Here is a 20,420-nt window from a genome sequence, read left to right on the forward strand (position 1 = left end):
GACAGGGAGTTAGGACACAAAGCCAATTTCACTAAGCCAGAAAACTTACTAGCAGATACTAGTTCCTGGAAACCATATTTAACTCAAACTGTATTCAAATATAACAACGTTTTCCTATTATTTAAGGTATGTATGTATGTATCACCTCTATATATTCATTAAAGAAAATTTTAGTAGCTGGAGAGATAGCTAGCAGTTAAGAGTACTGGCTGCTCTTTTTTTTTTCTTTTCTTTTCTTTTTTTTTCTTTTTTTTTTTTTTTCGGAGCTGGGGACCGAACCCAGGGCCTTGCGCTTACTAGGCAAGCGCTCTTCCACTGAGCCAAATCCCCAACCCATACTGGCTGCTCTTAATGGCATCTCTGGTCTCAGTGGGAACTTGCACTATACATATATTCTCCCACACAGACAGACAGATGGACAGACACACAAGTAATTTGAAATGAAAGGAAAATTCATTAAGTACAGAAAAGGAGTGTCAAGGAGGGTGCTGAGGGTACCTGGAAGAGAATGAGGGACAAGAGACTCGAAGAAGGATGCCAAGACAAGAGTCTGATCAAGGCGACAATTTTTTCCCAAGGCTGAATTTATACCATAACAGGGGTAACAGAGAGAGGGGGCAAGTGGGAAACATTTACGTAGGCTAAGGACACAGTATTTGTGTGGTCATCTGATGTCAACAGGATGTTGGTTTTTCAGAAGGGTTACAGGTCATCACATTGGGCATCTTGACGTCAGATGTATTTCTCAGCAAGGTCAGAACTTTATCATATAATTATTCATCTTATCACCAGATTTGTATTAGTCTTCTGCAGATGGTTGGGGATTTTCCATGAACCCAGTCATACTTAACTCTAACCATAATAATAACATCAATAATGGAGGGTTTCAAGGGCATCACTCCTAACAAAGGAGGAAGAAAAAACCTGCATTTTCTTTTTTTAAAAATTACTTTAACATTATTTTTTAAGATTTATTTATTATATATAAGTACACTGTAGCTGTCTTCAGACACACCAGAAGAGGGCATCAGATCCCATTACAGATGGTTGTGAGCCACCATGTGGTTGCTGGTATTTGAACCCAGGACCTCTGGAAGAGCAGTTGGTGCTCTTAACCACTGAGCCTTCTCTCCAGCCCCAAATCTGCATTTTCTATTGCTGTGAAATTGTCATGATTCAAAGCAACTTGGGGAAGGAAGGACTTATTTAGCTTATATATCTTGATCACAGTCTGTCATCCAGGGAAGGCGAGGCAGGAACTCAAACAGGGCAGAAACTGAAGCAGAGACGTGGAGGGACCCTGCTTACTGGTCTGCTTTCTTAAACAAGCTATGACCTTCTGCCAAAGGATTTCGTTGCCCTTAGTGAGATAGACCCTGCCCAAGGTCAATCACGAATAGAGAAAATTCCCCACAGATTTATCTGATGGAGATATTTTTCCCTCGTTTCAGGTTCCCTCTTCCCAGATGATCCTAGTTTGTGTCCAGTTGACAAAAAAAAAAAATTAGTACAACAGCTATAATTCCATTGATGTAGGTGAGTATAGGGCTACCCAATGACCTGCAGACACCTCCCTTCAGTCTCCTTCCCGTGGGGCAACACCCATCTCTCCTGTAGGTAATTTGATGTTAGGCATTTTCTGGTAGAAGGGCAGATGTGGCAGACACACCAGTCCATCTTAAACCACCACTGGATATACATGTATGTTTTCCCTTGAAGTGAAATATTAGCGGAAATCTGTTTACTGTTTCAGGTACAAACATGAGAGGGGCACATGCATAAAGCTATAGGATGCACAACCCACCAATCCAAGATGATCCAAAGCTACTTAACAGCCTGTAGATCAGGGTGGAGGGTCTACCTAATTTCTCCCTAGGGGATCTGCTCCTCCCTCTATTTGAACTCATAAAACGATCGCTCCAAAAGGTCACGGGGGTCTTGAATCTTACGCCATTCCCATTCTGGGGAGTGTATTCCATTACTTTCCTTTCCAAATAAATGTACACTTGGACGACTTCTATTCTGTGCCTTGTCCAATTCATTGTTTGAGACACTAAGAACTTAGGAAAAAAATGAGACACACAAGGCACTATAATTAAAAGTTTTTTGTTTTTTTTTTTGTTTTTTGTTTTTTAAATTTGAAACAGGAGCTTGTGAAATTCTAGAGTGGTCTTGAGCTCACTGTGTAGCCAAAGATGCCCTACTTCATATCTTCTTACCACATCTCTCAAGTGCTGAGATTACGGTTGTGTACCACCTCGCTATCTGTTTTGTGTTTTTGAGCCTATGTAGCCCAGGCTGGCCTCAAACTTATTCTCCTGATTCAGCCTCCTCAGTTCTGGGATTATTATAGTCCTGTACTAACAGCCCGGGCTCCTTCCTCCTCTATTTGTTCTAAGCTATAACATTTCTACGTGAGCTATTGCTAATAGTTCCAGTTTTGTTCCTTGCTTGCCGATTCAGTTTTGACATCTCCATCTTCCTGTTTTTAAGCATGAAGGTCTTCATTTCTGGTTCAGAGATGTCCCCAGGCTCATCTTGTATTGTCCTAGTCCGGCTGTCGTGCACTTCTCTAGGAAGCCCTGTGTTTAGACGCCAAGATCAAGATACTTAGAACCACCTTTGAGCAGATAACAGCCCAGGTTAAGTGCAACTCCTTGGCTCGGGCTCTGGGCCCGGGCGGCACCTGCCTCGCGCGCATGCGCCTGGGCGCGAGGTGGTGACGCAGGACCTGGACTCGCGCGTCCAGCGGAGAAGCAGGAGAAGCCGGCGACCTTGCGCTCTCAGCCTGATCCCTGTCTGGCGGCCAGAACATTCGCAGGTGACTGTGCCCGCGGTGTCCCCCTGCGCCCGCGTGCGACCCCTTCCCGGGACCTCCTCGGTCCGAGTACCCGGTTCGGCCCTGCTCACGCCCCTCCGAGGTAACCCGCTTCGCCAACGCCCCCTCTCCAAGCCTGGCTCTGAGGAACGCCAGCCTTACTGGCCGCCCCTAATTCCTCAGCCCCTTGTCACCCCCTACTCGGGGCCTCCCCCCAGCCCCTATTCCTTCCCGCTTACCTAACGTTCCTCCCCAGCTCTTGCCTTCCTTTTCTAGAGTGCCTCCATTCTGACCCACACCCCTCCCTCGTCCCTAATGTCTGCTGTTCTGACCGTACCTTCCCCCCTCTCCCAGCTCCTGCCTCTCTCCCAGTATCCATCCTCATTGTATTACCCCAGCCACTCTCTCTGCTTCCTCCCCACTCCCCCGGTGTCCTAATTCTTAATTGTATCCTACCCCGACCCCCAGCTCCTGGCTCTTCTTCTTCCCCAGTGTCCTATCCTGACTGTGTTCTCTTCCTCTTCCCGTATCCTCCCCCTTCCCAATGTCCCCCATCCTGGTTGTATCCCTCCCCTGCCCCCAGCTACTGCGTTCCCCCGCGTCCCCATCCTGATTGTATTCCCCTCCAGCTCCTGACTCCTCCCCTGTCGCTTGTGTCCCACATTCTGGTTGTATTTCCCCCTGCTAGTCTCTGTCTCTTCCCCATTTCCTGATCTATCTGCCTAGCGCTTCATAGTCTTCCTTAGGGTCCGGTCTAGCCCAGCGCCCCTCCCCTTTTGCCTGGGACCTTGCAGGTATTCCCCAGTGTTCCCCACCATAATCTTATCTTCTCCTGACCCAGTGACCAGTCCTGTCTTGTACCCCTGCCGTTTCCTCAAGGTCCTTTCCGGGTTCCCTAAGACCCACTTCTTGATGTATCCTCCCCAGCGCTACGCATCCCTTTCCCAGTGTCCCCTATCCTAATGGTATCTTCCGTAGAGCCGCTTAGTCCTGACTCTCCCTCCTCTTCTCCACCTACCTCGGGTGAGGTGGTGGGGGCTCTTCGGATGATGGGACCAGTCTGATAGCTCCTGTGACTTCACAGGGGACTGCTACTGCCTTGCTAAGACCCCCGGCTTCCTTCTTCCTGGGGTTGCCCTGCTCTGGTGGGCCTTTCTGTTCCTCTGCACTTTCATGGTCTGTATTATAGTGCCTTTTGTTTCGGGTGTTTGATTGTACAAACCCTGACTCCCTTTTGCTACATTTTTATTGTTATGCAATAACAATAGTTAGATGGAGGCCAGGGTTTTCCATGCTGGGTAAGCATAATTTGTTGTGTCCAACTCTCAGGGGCAGAGTGACCTGCGAAGAGACTTCATGAAGGAGTGGAGTAATTGCCAGTGTTTTAGAAAGTCACGGGTTCTAGACAGACTACGTGGCTCATTCAGAGCCACACTGACTAATTCCCCCCCACCCCCACCCCCATGTGTGTTTCATCTGACTAGAATAGGTTGAAGGATCCATGCAGGAAGTGACTTGTCCCTCTTTACAGGAAGTGGCAGGGTGGCAGCTGGGATTTATTGCCTACTTACTTAGGGCAGTGAGTGTTACTGAAGGAGTATTGACCAAACATGGCTGTGTGTCCACCAGCCTGTGCTGTGGGCTTGCCTTCAGGAGGGAGCCGTGTAGCTAGGATTAACCGTTGCCTCTGGCCCCTTCCTTAGGATGCTTAGACTGTTTTGTGGGCCCAGAAGTTTTGACTTTGGGTGGTCAGCAGGATATAATTAGGACAGGTGGCTTGAGACTCTAGCCCGGCAGGTTCTTGCCTGAGTTTATCTGGTGTCCATGGTGTTTATTCTCTGTGCGAGTGATTTTCCACCGATCTTCCTCAGGGCATGAACCAAGACTGGGTTATGGTGTTTTCCTGTCGGACACACAGTAGGTGTTAGGTAAATTAAGAGTGTGAGCACATTTTTTTTGTAAGTAAATTTCCGGGTAATAAAGACTGAATTTATGAAATCAGTTTCTCTCATTATGTCTGTCTTGTCTGCCTGTCCCAGTCCCTTTCTAGCTCCTATCTCTCTAGCTGGAACCTGAACCTTTAAGTTGTAGTTATGCAGAGAGCCAGTGATCTGAGAGGGAGGTGCATTCACACCTTTGAACACCCTTTTGTAAGTCAGCTGCAGCCAGAGGTGTCACAAGGAAGGGGAAACAGGCAGCCTACCATGCCAGACGCTTAGTCCCTGAGGTCTACGGTGTCTGTCACCTCTCCTTACCATCCACATGGCTGCATTGCAGGCTCTCTGTTTAACTTGGTTTGGACACTCTTAAGGATGCTGAGTCCTGCTTGCCTCCCTGTGCCGCCTGGACCAGGGGTTAACTCAGAACTGCAAACCTTGAATAGGGTGTGTGTGCAGATTCCTTTCTGTGACACAGACTACCAATGCGGCCCTGTGTCCTCTAAATATGGAGTAGATAGGGTGCTGGTACCTGCCTTTCCTGGCCTTTTTCATTCCCTGTGGTCAGTAATGAGTCCTATCTATCCGTTGGTCCTATACTGTACGGTGGTGGCGTCCTGCTGCTGTGGTGTGTAGTTAATGCTCAGTGCAGCTTCATACATGTAAGGAGAAAGATGTTTGCAGCAGTAAGCAGTTATGCTGTTGAGATGGTGAAAACAAAAAGAAACCAGCAAAGTTTCCCTGAGGCCTGCAGGGCTCACGGAGCTGGGAGGCAAGAGAACTGGATCAGAGCTGAAGAAACACTTTTGAGTGTTTTGTTTGTGTACGAGAGACGGTTTTATGAACTGTCTTGATCTCTTTGTGAAATCTGAGCTGTTCTGGGTTGTTGTTGTTGTCCATAAAAACCAGCTCATGTCTTTGGCAGATTTGTCCTGTCCTGTTTCCTGTTGGAGGAGCTACACAGCGATCTGCTCCTGTAGCGCCCACTAGAGATAGGGTGAAGGGGTGGGTGAGGGGTGGGTCCTCCCTGACGCCTGAAAGCTTCACCCTGCTTTTAGCTTACATTCACAAGTGACTTCTTTCTTGTCCAGCCTTTTCTCCTGCAATAGTGGATGCCAGACAAATTAAGGAATTATTTGATTAGTGTCAGCAACTAACCCAAAACTATACAGTGCAGCTGAGAGGGGGACAACATAATTACATTGATATTTCTTGGATAGCCCAGGCTCAGGGTCAGCCACATCCACAGTGGTCTGGGCCCTCCACATCAGTTATTAATCAGGAAAATGCCCTACAGCCTGGCCTACGGGCAAGTGGATGGAGGCTTTTTCCTCAATGGAGGCTCCTCTTCCTGTGTAAATCTAAGCTTGTATCTGGTTGACGAAACAAAACAAAAAGGCCAACCTAGACGAAATCCATCTTTATTTTCTGATAATTCTCTTTGTTTTCAAATCGGAAAGGGGGTGGATTTTAGTGACTGCATTATAGCGACTGAAAGTCAGGAAGCATGGTTATGGTTATATATTTTAAAATTTCATAAAGGCTAAGGCTAATGTGTCTAAGTGTAGACTTTGGACTCAAAAGACCGGTGTTCAAATCCTGGCTCAGTTGGTCCCCTTGGGTAACTTACTTGAACTTCTAAGCTTGGTTTTTTATGTTTTTATCTATAAAATGAAAATATACCATCAACTTGACAAGATTTTGGAAAATTGGCCAAAATAATATACAAGTATGCTTGGAAAGGGAACTTGGCAGAACTAGTCAACCCGAGGTAGCCATTTCTACAGCAGGTTAAAGTGCTGGGAGAGACAATGTTAAACAGGTTCTGTGATCATTAACACTGACTGTCAACTTGAGAAGATCTAGGACGGCCTAGAACACACACCTCTGAGCTTGCCTGTGAGGGGCTTTCTGGATTGGGTTAATTGAGGTGGGAAAACGACTCTAAATGTGGGTGGCACCCCGCAATGGGCCGGGGTTCCAGACTGAATAAAAGGACTCTTTAAGTGTTGACTTTTTTTTTTTCCAGCAACGCTCAGACTTTTTAAAGTTGAGAAGTCTTAACATGAGACCTTTGAGGACAAATGAAAAAGGGACGTTTGTTGTTTAATAGTGTTTGTGTGTCAGGTTGGCAAGGGGCCAGTTGTAACAGTGGGTTTTGGGGGGGGTGTTGTTGTTTTTTTTAAACTTCACACAAGTTAGAAGAGAAACCTCAATTGAGAAAATGCCTTGGTCAGATTTTCATCTGAAGGTCATTGTCTTGATTAATGATTGATGTGGGCCATGTTACCCCTGGGCAGGTGGTCCTGGGTTTTGTAAGAAAGCAGGCTAAGCCAGCCATGAGGACCAAGATGGGAAGCAGCATGTATCTCCTTCCCTTCCCCCTCCCCTTCCCGACTCCTCCCCCTTCTCCCACCCAGTTGTCTCTACTCTGGTTCCTGCCTGGAGAGTTCCTGTTTTGACTGTGAGAAGTCAGGAGAGGCCTTTAGTACAGGTGCAACTTCAGTTGCAGGAGGAGCCCAGGGGTTCAAGGGGTCACAGAGAGAAACTGAGGCTGAGCAACATGTGGTATGGTCAGAATCCGGGAAGAAACACCCTCCTTCCTTTGGTGATGGACTATGATGTGGAACTGGGAGAGAAGTAACCCTTTCCTCCCTAAGTTGTCTTGGTCACAGTGGTAGAAATCTATGTAAGCCTAGGTTTAAGCTAAGAGTGCATTTGAAGGTAGTCTGGATGCTCCAGTGGGAAACCTAGCTCTCGCCTCAAAGCATATGTGGTTTGTTCTTAGACAAATATGAGTGGCCACCGTGGCCCCTGAACATGGATTCACTTTTCCCTGGATTACAAGTTCCAGTTGAATAAACAGAACACAGAGTCTTAGGTCAGGGCACATGGGTGCAACGTCTGTTAGGCAGCTCACCAGTGCGTGGGGAAAAGCAGGGATTAGCTGTCTGCTAAGTCAAAACAATGCAAAGGTTGACATTTTTTGAGAGAATGTTAGGCCAGATGGACAAGTGGGCAGTGAATGGAATCTAAAGATAGCTCAAGATAATTTGTCTCTGGGTCTGTAACATTCCAACTCTAAGGGAGTTTTAATAGGTACACCAGCCTCGTGGAATCTTTCACTTAATTCTGTGGGTGTTGTTTTCATTTTGGGAACTGCAGTTCACCATTCTATGTTCATGTTTATTGAAATAATTCGTGTTCGTATGTTGAAAAGCTAGCATGACTTTAGGCCTTTGAGTAAAAACACCAGTTTCTTGCACCAACTCACTCTTCTGTCACTAAGGTCAACCATTTTCACCTTTTTTTTTTTTTTTTTTTTTAATTTTTTTTTTTGAGCTGGGGACCCAACCCAGGGCCTTTATGCTTCCTAGGCAAGCGCTCTACCACTGAGCTAAATCCCCAACCCATTTTCACCTTTTTAATATAGTATTTGATACAGTATTTACACATATAAAATATCTATAATAACATTTCTGTTGATGTAGATGTGTGGTTTTGTTACTGAGATTGTATTCTTCTGCTTTGGGGACTGACCCCAGGATGTGGAAAGAGCTCTGAATTCGAGTCACACTCCCCAGTGATCTTTTGTGAACCTTGTGCTCCCTGGGAGAACAGTCTTCAGTCTGCTCCCTGTGGCCTAGAACCCTCAGGTAGCTGCTCCCTTGTCAACCTAGAGCGCTCTCCTCTGTGTTGTCTGTATCCTCTCAGATCTGACAAGAGTCTTCTTGCTCTTGGCTCCAGGTTGGAAAGATCTGTTTGCCACACTGGGTTCTCATTTCAATCTAAAATCTAAAATCTCCTGCAGAGATTGGGATCCGATCGGGATCCCCAAGGCCAAGTTCTCAGCACAAAGGAGATTTATCTGTCCCAGAGGGACAGAGGGTAGGAAACAAGACAAATACAGGAGATAGAGAAGAAGGGGGAACCTGAAGGAAACAAAGAGAGGGCAGGGACATTTGTCAGGAAATGGGACGTAGGACTGGATAGAGGGGACATGGGGAAATGGCGGTTATAAGGGTAAAGGGGGAAACCCCATGTTAGGATGAGGTGTTTAATTTTCATAGGGTGTGTTACTTAGGTGAGACCACGAAGGCTTTTGATTGCTGGACTTCAGTGCTTTAATAGCTGGACCGTGGAAGTCAGTTCAGCCTCAGGAGGAGGAAGTGAACCAATAAGGGAACAGACTTTGGGGCTAGCCTTAGGAATATAATCTAGGGTTTGGGGATTTAGCTCAGTGGTAGAGCGCTTGCCTAGCAAGCGCAAGGCCCTGGGTTCGGTCCCCAGCTCTGAAAAGAAAAAAGGAATATAATCTAACAGTTTTTAGCAAGGCAGAGGCAATGGGGAGAAGGGCCATGCCCATCACACTGGAGCTGGTTAGAGCCCCTTCATCTTTGTTAGATTAGGGACGCAAGGTCCTTGGAAGACACACATGTCTATGTCTTCTACTTCTTGGATAATAGTGGCTATGACATTTGGGCTCAGAATCTATTTCCCTCATCACAGTGAAGCTTCATTGCCCCATAATTCCTAGCACTGTATTTAAAAAAAAATCCAATTTTTTATTCTTTATTTTTATGTGTATGGGTGCTTAGGATGTCTGTGCAGAGCTCAGAGAAGGTATCAGATCCTTTGGGAATCAGTTACAGACACACAGCTGCCATGTGGGTGGTGGGATTCAAACCTGCGTCCTCTGGAAGAGCAGCCAGTATTCTTAACCTCTGAGCCACCTCTCCAGCCCCAGCTTCTGGCATCGTTGATGAAGATGTCTTGCTGCTCCTTGGTGTGACTCCTCAGTTTCCACTTTTTCCTCTGTTCATCAAGGTTTATTTATTTTTGTGAAAGTGTCCCCCTGCATAGCCCTGGCTGGCCCAGAATTCACTATGTAGATGAAGTAATCCTGGAACTTAGAGATCCACCTGTCTGTGAGTGGTAGGACCCTGGGATTGAGGCACACGCCACCAGGCCCAACTAGTCGGAGTAGCTTAACAGCAACAACAACAACCAACAACACGCATGCACATGTGTGCATCGCCCATGGATCCGGAAGAGGGTATAGGATCCCCTGGAACTGAAGCGGTTGTGAGCAGGCCACCATGGACGCTAGGAAGTGAACTCTGCAAGACTGTGTGTACTCCCAACTGCCATGCCTCCCTTCAGCCCCAAGGATCTTTTAAAAGTTCTAAGGAATCTAGAAGCATGTTATTCCGAGGACCATTTATCTCACCGCTCCTTCTTTGTTCTTTCTCAGTGGGTTTTCCACAACCATATAAGCAGGATATTTATTTATTTATTACTTATTGATGTGGAAAGTTATGTAACCTTTTTCTTTTCTTTTCTTTTCTTTTCTTTTCTTTTCTTTTCTTTTCTTTTTTTTTTTTTCCGGAGCTGGGGACCAAACCCAGAGCCTTGTGCTTGCTAGGCAAGCCCTCTACCACTGAGCTAAATCCCCAACCCCGTTATGTAACCTTTGTTTCCAGCTGAATCTTTTTTTTTTCCTCCTAAAATTTCTATTTAAGTGAGGCAGTGTGGCACAACATGCCTTTAACCCCAGCACTCAGGAGGCAGAAGGAGGTGAATTTCTGAGTTTGAGGCCAGCCTGATTCTGGTCTATAGAGCAACTTACAGGACAACCCTGGCTACACACACACACGCACGCACGCACGCACGCACAGACACACACACACACACACAGACACACACACACACACACACAACCCCGTCTCAACCTTCCTCCAAAAATAATTGTTTTTTAAATTTTTATTTAATTAGGGGCAGAGCACAGAGCTGTTCTTTCAGAAGACCTGAGTTTGGTTCCCAGCATCCACACTGGGCAGCTCACTGCCACCTGTAACTTCAGTTCCAGGGGACCTGCAGCACTTTTCTGGGCTTCTCAAACATCTGCACACATGTGGCATACAGGCACATGTATACAGAAATAAAAAGGAAGAAACCCTGTCTTGAAAAAACCAAAAGAAATTGTTAAAATTCAATCATTTAAATGTTTTTATGTATCGAATGTGCACAGGCATACACGTGTGTACACAGAAACCAGATCGCAGCTGGACGGAGTGGTTCTCGCCCTCCACCAGTTTTAGATCCTGGGAATGGGGGTTGAATTCAGGTCACCGAGCTTGGCTACAAGTGCTTTAAGCATGTCTCCAGACTCTCCTGTTTCTTTCTGAGAAAAAGATAACACCACTACCTCTACCTCCTCTTCTTCCCCTTCCCTTCCCCTTCCTCCTCCCTCCCTCCCTCCCTCCCCCTCCCCCCTTCCCTCCCTCCCTCCTTTCTCCCTCCCTCCCCCCCTCCCTCTTCCCTTTCTCTTCCTGCTTCCCTCTCCTTCTGGGGGATGAACCGCAGGCCTCACATGTTCTAGGCAAATGCTCGGCCACTGAGCTATATCCCAACCCTATATCCCTCCCAGAGCTCTGGATGTTTGGAACATTCTGTTTTCTGTTTTGGGGATTCAACGTGTGTTATTTCTTTGTCGGCAATGATGCTGATGTCTATTTGGCAGGAGCCTGGGCTGTGACAGCACATGTCCTCCATAGACCAGTTAGGCAGACCATGCCCCTCCCCTCATGTCTACCTTTTAGGGCCTGGTGTGAGGTTTAGATTTATTTATTTTTATATTTACTTATCTTTACTTTACACATGGGGTGTTTTGTGTGAGTCTGTACACTACATGCATACAGTGCCTTCAGAAGGCGAAATAGGGTGTCGGGTGTCCTGTGATTGGATGCGTTGTGAGCACCCAGGTGTGTGCTGAGGGACGAACCTGCACTCTGCTCTCAACTGCTGAGCCATTTCTCCTGTCCCGAGGTTAGGAAGTGCGCATAGCTCAACCGGTCTGGTCAAGGCCTGCGTCGTTGGCTCATCATTGGTTGAGCCCCAGACCGTCCCGCAGGGTGGTCTGACAAGCCAGACCTGAGTGGATTCTCTTCCGGGTGACTCGTCTCCCCTGTGGCAGAACCAGCATGAGACTCCGGGGAAATTCCATTTCTCCAGAGACCCTTGTTTGATCTCAAAGCTTTGTGGTCAGCAGTGGCGTTCAGGATGTGGTTGGGGAGCCAGGCAGTGTGTAACTGTTTACTAAGGGCCGCCCTGTGTGTACATTAAGTTGTTTTCTCTGGGGCGGAGGGCCTGGTCTGTACCACATGCTGCCAGAGACCAGGGCAGGGTGCTGCTGATAGGAACCTGGAAACGGTGACTGTGTGGTGTTACCAGGGGCGCTGCCCAGGAGACAGACACACAGTTTACTTCCTTCTCCACCGAGTCACATGGCCTCACACCCCAGTTTCACTGTCTCCGGAAGATGCCCTGTGGCCAACTGTCCTCCCTGACCCGGGGAGAGCTGTAGGGTGTCATGGGGTGCTCCCATTGACAGGGCTTCTTCTGACCTTGCTGTAGACACTGTGTGAGTAAGAGCCTGCCTGACGAGCCCTTAGCTTGTGAATGCAAGGGTCAGATCCCCAGGGCTGTTTCCTTAGCAACTCAAGTTCAAGTTGCCTTCAAGCCTGCTCCTAGCTTTTCCAGTTCCAGAACTCCCACCTGTGCCCTCCATCAGAAGTCTGACAGAAGTCTGGTCCTTGTGGTGGTGAGCCGCCTTTTGTCTTAACATGCAAACCTAACATTGTAAGTAGTAAATTCAACATGCGTCCCTGTCAACACATTGCTCTCATCAGAGAGGCCCCTAGACAAGTCATTGTCTTGCTTATGGTTGTTATGGGGGGCCCGGCTCACTGTGTGGGCTCCTGGGTTATGTAAGAAAGCAGGCAGTACAAGTACAAGAAGCATTCGCATGTGACTTCTGCTTCAGTTCTTGCCTCCTCGCCTTGGCTTCCTTCACTGGACTGCGACCCGGATGTGTAAGCCAAATAAGGCGCCTCCTCACCAAGTCGCTTTTGGTCAGTGTTTTATCACAGCAGCAGAAAGCAAACTAAGATGCATTTTCTAGTCGAGCACCATCCAGCCCTCACGGGTTCGACTTTCAGTCCTGCTTCTGCCTTCCCTGGGATATAGTCCTGTGTCACTACCCACTCTGTACTGGGAATCAAGCAGAGGTCCTCTGCAAGAGTAGCACAGGCTCTTAACTGCTGAGCCATCTCTCCAGCCCTAGTCTAGTGAGTGTGTGTGTGTGTGTGTGTGTGTGTGTGTGTGTGTGTGTGTACACCTGTGTGCCACAGCATGTGTTTGTATACACACCTGTGTGTGCCACAGTATGTGTGTGTATATACCTGTGTGTGTATACATACCTGTGTGTGCCAGTGTGTGTGTACACCTGTGTGCCACAGTGTGTGTATGTGTATGCATGTGTGCACGTGCATGTACAGAGGTCAGAGGACAATTGGTGAGAGCTGGTTCTTCCCTTCCATCATATAGGTCCCTGGCCTTGAACTCAGATCCTCAGGCTTGGCGGTCAGTGTCTTTAACCACTAGGTCATCTGGCTGGCTCCAGCTTTGTATTTTAACAGTAAGGCCTCTTAGTTATAGCCAGCTCACTCACAAGAAGCACCTGGTCCTTTTAGGGGACACTGGCATTAAAGACACATCTGGGCACTGAGGGGTAAGCGGGAATTTTCTGCATTCAACTGAAGTTGACAGGATGTTCCCAGATCAGAAGCTGCTTGAGTCTAAAGCGAAGTCTTCCCCCCTCAACCCCTCCATTGATTTTTCAATTGTGTGTGTGTGTGTGTGTGTGTGTGTGTGTGTGTGTGTATGGTGTTGGCATACATTTCTGCAGGTGTGTGTGACATAGGGTATCTTCTTGATGTCTCTTTGTCTTCTACATTGCGGCTGGCTCTCTTACCTGAATCAGAGCCCACCAGTCTGACTAGCTAGTCAGCTTACTCTAGAGATCCTAGTTCCGCCTCCCTCACTCGGATTACCGTGAACCACCGTGCCCAAATGGTATTGATATGGTTGTCAGGAATCCAAACTCTGGTCCTCAGGCCGAGATGGCAAATCCTGCTGGGCCCTCTCCCTGGCCAGGGATCCAAGCTTCCTTTTTCTGTAACACCTTGGACACATTGCATGTATCAGACATGGTCCCGTGTCTTTAGATGCGTAAGCTTCTGCCTAACTCCGTCTTGAATCTGGAGTCTGCTCAGTGAGTGGTCCTTTGGTGTGAAGACACACATACCTAGAAGGTAGATGACACACATAATCTTGTCTCTAGTTGTGGGTCCAGTTCTGCTGGCTATTGGGGAGGAGAAACACACTGCCACCAGGTGCTGGACTTCAAGGAAGCTCAGAGACACTGTTCTAGGGGGTGGGAGCTGTGTGTGGGGGATGAAGCTGGTATTCCCTGATTCCCAGGCATCTGGTCACTGCTAGAAAAATGGCACAGAGAAGTGGGGAATGAAGTGTCGGGGGTCCATGGGTCCTCAAGAGACCAGGTCAGGGGCTGGGAGCTCTGGCTTCGCTCATTGGCGAAGGTAGCTGCAGTTGTCTGGAAGCACAGAGACCTTCTACGGGAGACTTAAGCTTTGTCTCTGTAGGCGAAGGCCTTCTCCATGCTCCCCGTGGTGGTGGATGAGCAGTCCTTGGTTCCAAACTGTTTATGGTGGTTGTTCATGGTGGAAAATGGATGCGTACCCACTTCTCAAGGTGGACCAGAGATTAAATACCTTTTGCAGGGAGGAATGCCGAGAAGGGAAGTCATTGGCTAAACCCTTCAGGTACCCCACTAGCATGGAGAACTGTGTACTGGGCCGATGTGACCTGTGTCGTGTTTCCTTTGTGGGGAGTGTGGCACATGTTCCAGGCTGGGAATCTGGCAGGAGCAGAGAGCTGTCTACCTCTCAGGTATGTGCCCGAGTTTCCTGAGTTTCCGGGGACTCAGACCTGCTCCACCTTACCGAGTTCCCTGGACAGGTCCACCATCCCTCGTTTGTGACTAGGATGAAACTGGAGACTAGTTACTGGTTGTGCTTAGTAACTAACTGTTGGGAGCTCTACTGGGAGAATGTTTCAAACTCTTAGTGTCTGGAACCTCATTCAACTAGTTTAAAATACAAACCTCTGGGTTTGCTTAGGAGAAAGCCCTAGATTAGAGTGATGTGTTAGCTTTTCTTGCTGCTGTGGACCAAGTACCTGCTGAGAAGCAGCTTAAGGGAGGAAGGGCTGATTTTGGCTTCCAGTTTGGGGGATACAGCCCATCGTGATGGTGCTCCACTTACTTTCCTACTCATTCTGCCACCCCAGCCTGTGGACCGCTCTGCCCGCATGTAGGGTGGGCCGTCCCTCTTTAGTTAATCTAATCTGCAAATTCTCTCAGATACTCCCAGAGGTCTTCAGCCAGGTGATTCTAGGTCCCGTCAAGCTGATGGTCAAGCTGATCGACTGTTGGGATTAACCACATCACAGATGGGTTTCGGGATTAGCCCAGTTGGTAAGCACAGCTGTTGTGGGGCTGCCCCCTCCCCCATCTCAAGATGGCAACCAGCAGCCGTGGGTATGTCTCTGTTCACACTCTCTGGGGAAAAAAGATGGAGGATGGTTTTTCTGGATTCGGTTTGTGATCGTGTGCCTTCGTTGAGAAAGATGAAGAGATCCAGTAACAGCCCCGACTCCCACCCGTCTGTCTTCTGGGTCCCGACATGAAGTTTAAGTTTAAGGAGCGGTCTAGACATATGAATAACTGTCCAGTCCTGGTCAAGGAGTGATCTCACCCAGCACTGACCCAGTCTCCCTGCAGGGCGGTCTGACAAGCTGTCAGATCGTGGAGATCCTCTTTCCAGAATAGTCCCCCTCTGACTACACCAGGCTTCAGCCTTTGCCTTCTGCAATGAGATCCCCAGGGAAATCTCAATTCCCCATGATGTCTTGTTTCACAGTCTGACAGCCTAAGGGAGGGACTTGGTGTGTCTTTTCTGAATCTTTATCCTGCCAGGCCTTCTACACCGCAACACTTCTTCCTCCTGGCTAGACAGTGGGGTTGCCAGGCTGAGGGGTACAACTGTTAATGCCACATTTGAATTTTGTCCTCTGAGTTGAAAAGAGACCAGTTATCTTCTTCAGTTTTTATATCTACTTTAAATTTTAGTTTATAGATGATTGATTGATTGGCGATTGATTGTGTATGTGCGCATCCACGCCCTAACATGCATGCATGAGGGAGTCAGTTTTCTCTTTCTACCCTGTGTCTCAGAGATTATACTCTTGACTTCAGGCTTCGCTGCAGGCCCCTTTACCTACAGAGCCATCTTCTTGACCTAAACTGAGTATCTTATGAGTTTATTCACGTTTGTTTTATGGCTGTGTTTGTGTTTGTGTATGTGTGTGTGAGAGTGTGTGTGTGTGTGTGTGTGTGTGCGTGTGTGTATGTGTGTGTGTGAGTGTGTGTGTGAGCGTGAGTGTATGTGTGTGTGAGTGTGTGTGTGAGTGTGTGTGTGCTTGTGTGTGTGTGTATGTGAGTGCATGTGTGTGTGTATGTGAGTGTGTGTGTGAGTACATGTGTATGTGCATGTGTGTGTGAGTGTGAGTGTGTGTGAGTGCATGTGTATGTGCATGTGTGTGTGTGTTTGTGTGTGTGAGTGTGTATGTGTGAGTGCATGTGTGTGTGAGTGTGTATGTGTGAGTGCATGTGTGTGAGTGTGTATGTGTGTGACAATCATTGCTGTTTGTAATTAGTCATTAGTCTTCTGACACCCCAGCCCCACACGGAAGTCCTTTATTTTTAGAGTTCTGTTTATTATTCCTGTGGAGGGACAGATTTGTGCTACAGAGCACATGTGGAGGTCAGAGATTACTTGTGGGAGTCAGTTTTCCTCTGACATGTGGGTCCTAGGAATTAAACTCACGTGGTCCTTACCTTACCAGTAGATGCCTTTACCTGTTCAGCAATCTCACTGGCCCAAGGCGGTCTTTAGTTTTTATTTTCATTTTTTCTGTATGGGTGTTTTGTCTGTATATTTTAAGTGTACCATGTGCATGCAGTGGCTGTGGAGGAGAGAAGAGGGGGTCAGATTCCCAAAACTGGAGTTCCAGGTGGTTGTAAACTGCCCTATAGGTGCTGGGAACAACAACGGGGTCCTCTGGGAGAACAGGAAGTGCCGGACCATCTCTCTAGTCTGTTTTTATGGAGTTAAGTCTGTCAGTGTTTTCCTTGAAGACCCAAGGTTTTCTGCCTTGAACTAGCTACCCATCTGATGCCAGTAATATATGACCAGACATGTTAGTCTGTGGAGTGATACCAGTGAGGAATGACCAGACATGTTAGTCTGTGGAGCATATAAGAGTTAGGCTGAGGCGGCTGGACGCCAGGTCTCTAGGACACTTGGGTGTGTTGTGAGAAGCCTCAAGTCCTTAACAGAGCTGAGTGTCAGTATTTCTGGAGCTGCCCCCCGCCTGCTGGGACTCAGGAGGTTGGAGGAAGGGTGGGTGGTATAGACCCACGGAGGTGGCATTCGATGAATGTCAAGTAGTGTGAGGTCAAGAGTCTTTGCTTGCTCCTCAGCTCACACGGGGTGGGATGGGCGTGGGGGGTGAAACGAGCCAGACGAACCGTTCTTTTCCTGAACCTGTGTGTTTTTTCTCCTGTAGCTGAAGAGATGGCGTTCGTGAAGAGTGGATGGTTACTTCGACAGAGTGAGTAGAAACACTCGACAGTCTAGTTAGTGCCCTCACCGTGCAGCTCCTCTGGGAATCGTTAGAGCTCTGTGGCGGTCCTCGTGAAAACACGGAACTGATAGAAACCAGGAAGCAAGGAGGGTCCCCTTCTCCTGTGCTTTATCAGTAATGGTTGGCTTGATGTGGCTGTGTGGGAAATGACCTGCCCTGTCTGGGACCTGAGAAGGATCAGTACGGAGACCTGCCTTGGTTGGGTGCAGGAGCTTAGCAAATCTTTGTCTCCGGAGGAAACTCAGTTCTTGGGCTTGAGGTCCAGTCTCCTAGACATGGCTACTGTAAACCAGCTGTCGTGTCCTAGACTGCCACTTGAATGAATACCGAGCTGGTAAGCAGGGAGAGCTGACTACTTCTCCCCCACCTGGATCGCTCGCTCCCTAGGTCTGTGGGTAGTCTTAGCCCAGAATAATCCTGGCCTTACCTGCCATCTCAGAGGGTGGCCCTAGACCCGAGGGCTACCTTCTCTTGAGTTTTATGCCTCCAACCTCCTGTGGATAGGGATGATAGGGCGCCTTGCTCAGACCCAAGGACAAGTCCTTTGCCAGGACTCTTCTGGTTTTCTCCTTAGGCACTGTCAGGGTCTGGAAGGTGAGATTGTTTTTAAGTTATCATTGTCAGTATTGTTTTATGTATATTTTCCCCATTCTGATGGAATGTTGTGAGGCCCATTTTTTTTTAAGATTTATATTATATATAAGTACACTGTTGCTGTCTTCAGACACACCAGAAGAGGGCATCAGATTCCATTACAGATGGTTGTGAGCCACCATGTAGTTGCTGGGAATTGAACTCAGGACCTCTGGAAGAGCAGTCAGTGCTCTTAACCGACTGAGCCGTCTCTCCAGCCTGCAAGGCCCAATCTTATGTGGGCCTCGTGCAGGTGTCCACAGCTGGAGAGCTCATGAGTACTGTGGCTATATTGTTTCCAGACGGCAGACCTCTTCTCCACCCTTTGGTTTTAACATGGGTTCCTTCCCTTCTTCCTCAATGCTCCCTTGAAGGGGTACAGTCTTCGTTGGCAGCCTTCCAGTGACCATACTGTTAAAGTGGGAGTGGCCAGGCCACGTCCATTTCCACGGCCAGCTCGGGTGGATTGCTTCCATTGATTCTGTGCGGGTGGATGGTGGATGGTTTCTTCTGTGCCTACTGCGCACTGGACACACACACACACACACACACACACACACACACACACACACACACACACACACAGCCTTTGTCGTTCTAACTCAAAACCAACTTTCTCTGTTTGCCCCCAGGCACTATTCTGAAACGCTGGAAGAAGAATTGGTTTGACCTGTGGTCAGACGGTCACCTGATCTACTACGATGACCAGACTCGGCAGAGCATAGAGGATAAGGTCCACATGCCCGTAGACTGCATCAATATCCGCATGGGGCATGAGTGTCGGGGTAAGCTGTGCCCAGGACCGACACCCTACCTTCCTTAATGCATCTGTTTCCACTGTCAAACTGGACTCTGTCCAGGCAGGGCAGCCACAGTGGGGCTTGGGCATTCACATCCTAAACATCATGATAGATAGATCCCACCCCACGTACACTGGAGTTAGGCCCAACCTGCATCACTTCATCCAGGGAGAAGGAACCAGACTGCTAGCCACCCCAAGAAAGGTGAGACCCCCTCTAAGGTCATGCTGACTTTCTGATTTAGACGCTGCGATGTGTCTTGTCAGCTTCTTGGAAGCAGGATGCAGCACAGTGGATGCCAGGGCTCACCGTCCTATCCTGCACTCATTTTACAGGGAGCAAATGGATCTTCCTTTGCAGCCAGCGGCCGACCCCTTTTGCCTCTGAGTTAGGCCCCAGGCTGTCTCCCATGCAGTGACGTACACTCACTTCTCTGGGCTGTTAGGTCTAAGAATGCATAAGGAAGCAAAACAAAACAAAAACAGACAGAAAGCCAAGCTAAGGACTAGTTCTCCATTCTGCTCGTTTCTCCCAGACATCCAGCCTCCAGATGGGAAGCCCAGAGACTGTCTGCTGCAGATCGTCTGCCGAGATGGGAAGACCATCAGTCTCTGTGCAGAGAGCACAGACGATTGCCTGTGAGTGCCGACCTCAATATGTGTTTAATTGACAGGCTGTTTCCCTGCTCTAATTTCCTTTTGTTAACAGGGTAAGCGAGTCGGAGGAGTCTCCCTCCAGGCTGTGGCTCCGGGAGAAATGCAGCAGGGGCTTTTCTTGGACGTGTGTGTGTGTGTGTGTGTGTGTGTGTGTGTGTGTGTGTGTGTGTGCGTGTGTGTGTATATGTGTGTGTGTGTGTGTGTGTGTGTGTGTGTGTGTGTGTGTGTGTGTACATGTCTGTGGGCACGTGTAAAGGAACACATGTGCCGTGGCAAGGGTGGAGGTCAGAAGGCAGTATTTGCATTGGTCCTCGCCTTGCACCTTGTGTTTGAGACAGGGTCTTACTGACTTTTCATCATATTTTCCCATGCCGGCCCAGGGATTCTCCTGTCTTTACTCTTCATGTCTCCATAAGAGCACGGGATTATATAGCCTAGTGCTACACATCTGAATTTCCTTTTACATGAGTTCTGGGGATTCAAACTCAGGTCCTCATGTTTTCTTAGCCAATGCTTTTACCCACTGAGCCATCTTGCGAGTCCCCTAGATTCTGATTTCTGTCCCTTCTGTTCAAGCAGTGTGGTGGTTTGAATAAGAACGGGCCCCATAAGCTCATATATTTGAATGTTTAGTCCCTAGGGTGTGTGGCATTATTTGAAAAGGATTAGGAGGTGTGGCTTTGTTGGAAGAATGTGTCACTGGGGGTGAGCTTTGAGGTCTCAAAAGCACATGCCAAGCACAGAGTCTCTGCCTATGGACCGAGATGGCGGTCTTAGCTGCTTTCCAGTGCCTGCCTGCATGCCACCATGTTCTGGTCAAGATGATAATAGACTAAGCCTCTAAAACAGAGAGAGAGAGAGAGAGAGAGAGAGAGAGAGAGAGAGAGAGAGAGAGAGAGAGAGAGAGAGAGAGATCAGTGTGTAGCGCTGGTTGGCCTGGAACTCA

General features: G+C 48.2%; 1 protein-coding gene across 1 annotated transcript in view; it reads left to right on the forward strand.

The window, feature by feature from the left end:
• Nucleotides 1–2,696: 2,696 nt before the first annotated feature.
• Plekhb2 (pleckstrin homology domain containing B2) overlaps nt 2,697–20,420 on the forward strand; it is a 33,358-nt gene continuing 15,634 nt past the window's right edge. Inside the window, exons 1-4 of the mRNA XM_032900913.1 lie at nt 2,697–2,821; nt 17,308–17,352; nt 18,651–18,803; nt 19,354–19,456. Coding sequence (XP_032756804.1) covers nt 17,316–17,352; nt 18,651–18,803; nt 19,354–19,456 — 293 coding nt within the window. The 5' untranslated portion in view covers nt 2,697–2,821; nt 17,308–17,315. The remainder of the gene's footprint in view (nt 2,822–17,307; nt 17,353–18,650; nt 18,804–19,353; nt 19,457–20,420) is intronic.

This window comes from Rattus rattus, chromosome 4 (assembly GCF_011064425.1).
Source record: "Rattus rattus isolate New Zealand chromosome 4, Rrattus_CSIRO_v1, whole genome shotgun sequence".
Classification (NCBI taxonomy): domain Eukaryota; kingdom Metazoa; phylum Chordata; class Mammalia; order Rodentia; family Muridae; genus Rattus; species Rattus rattus.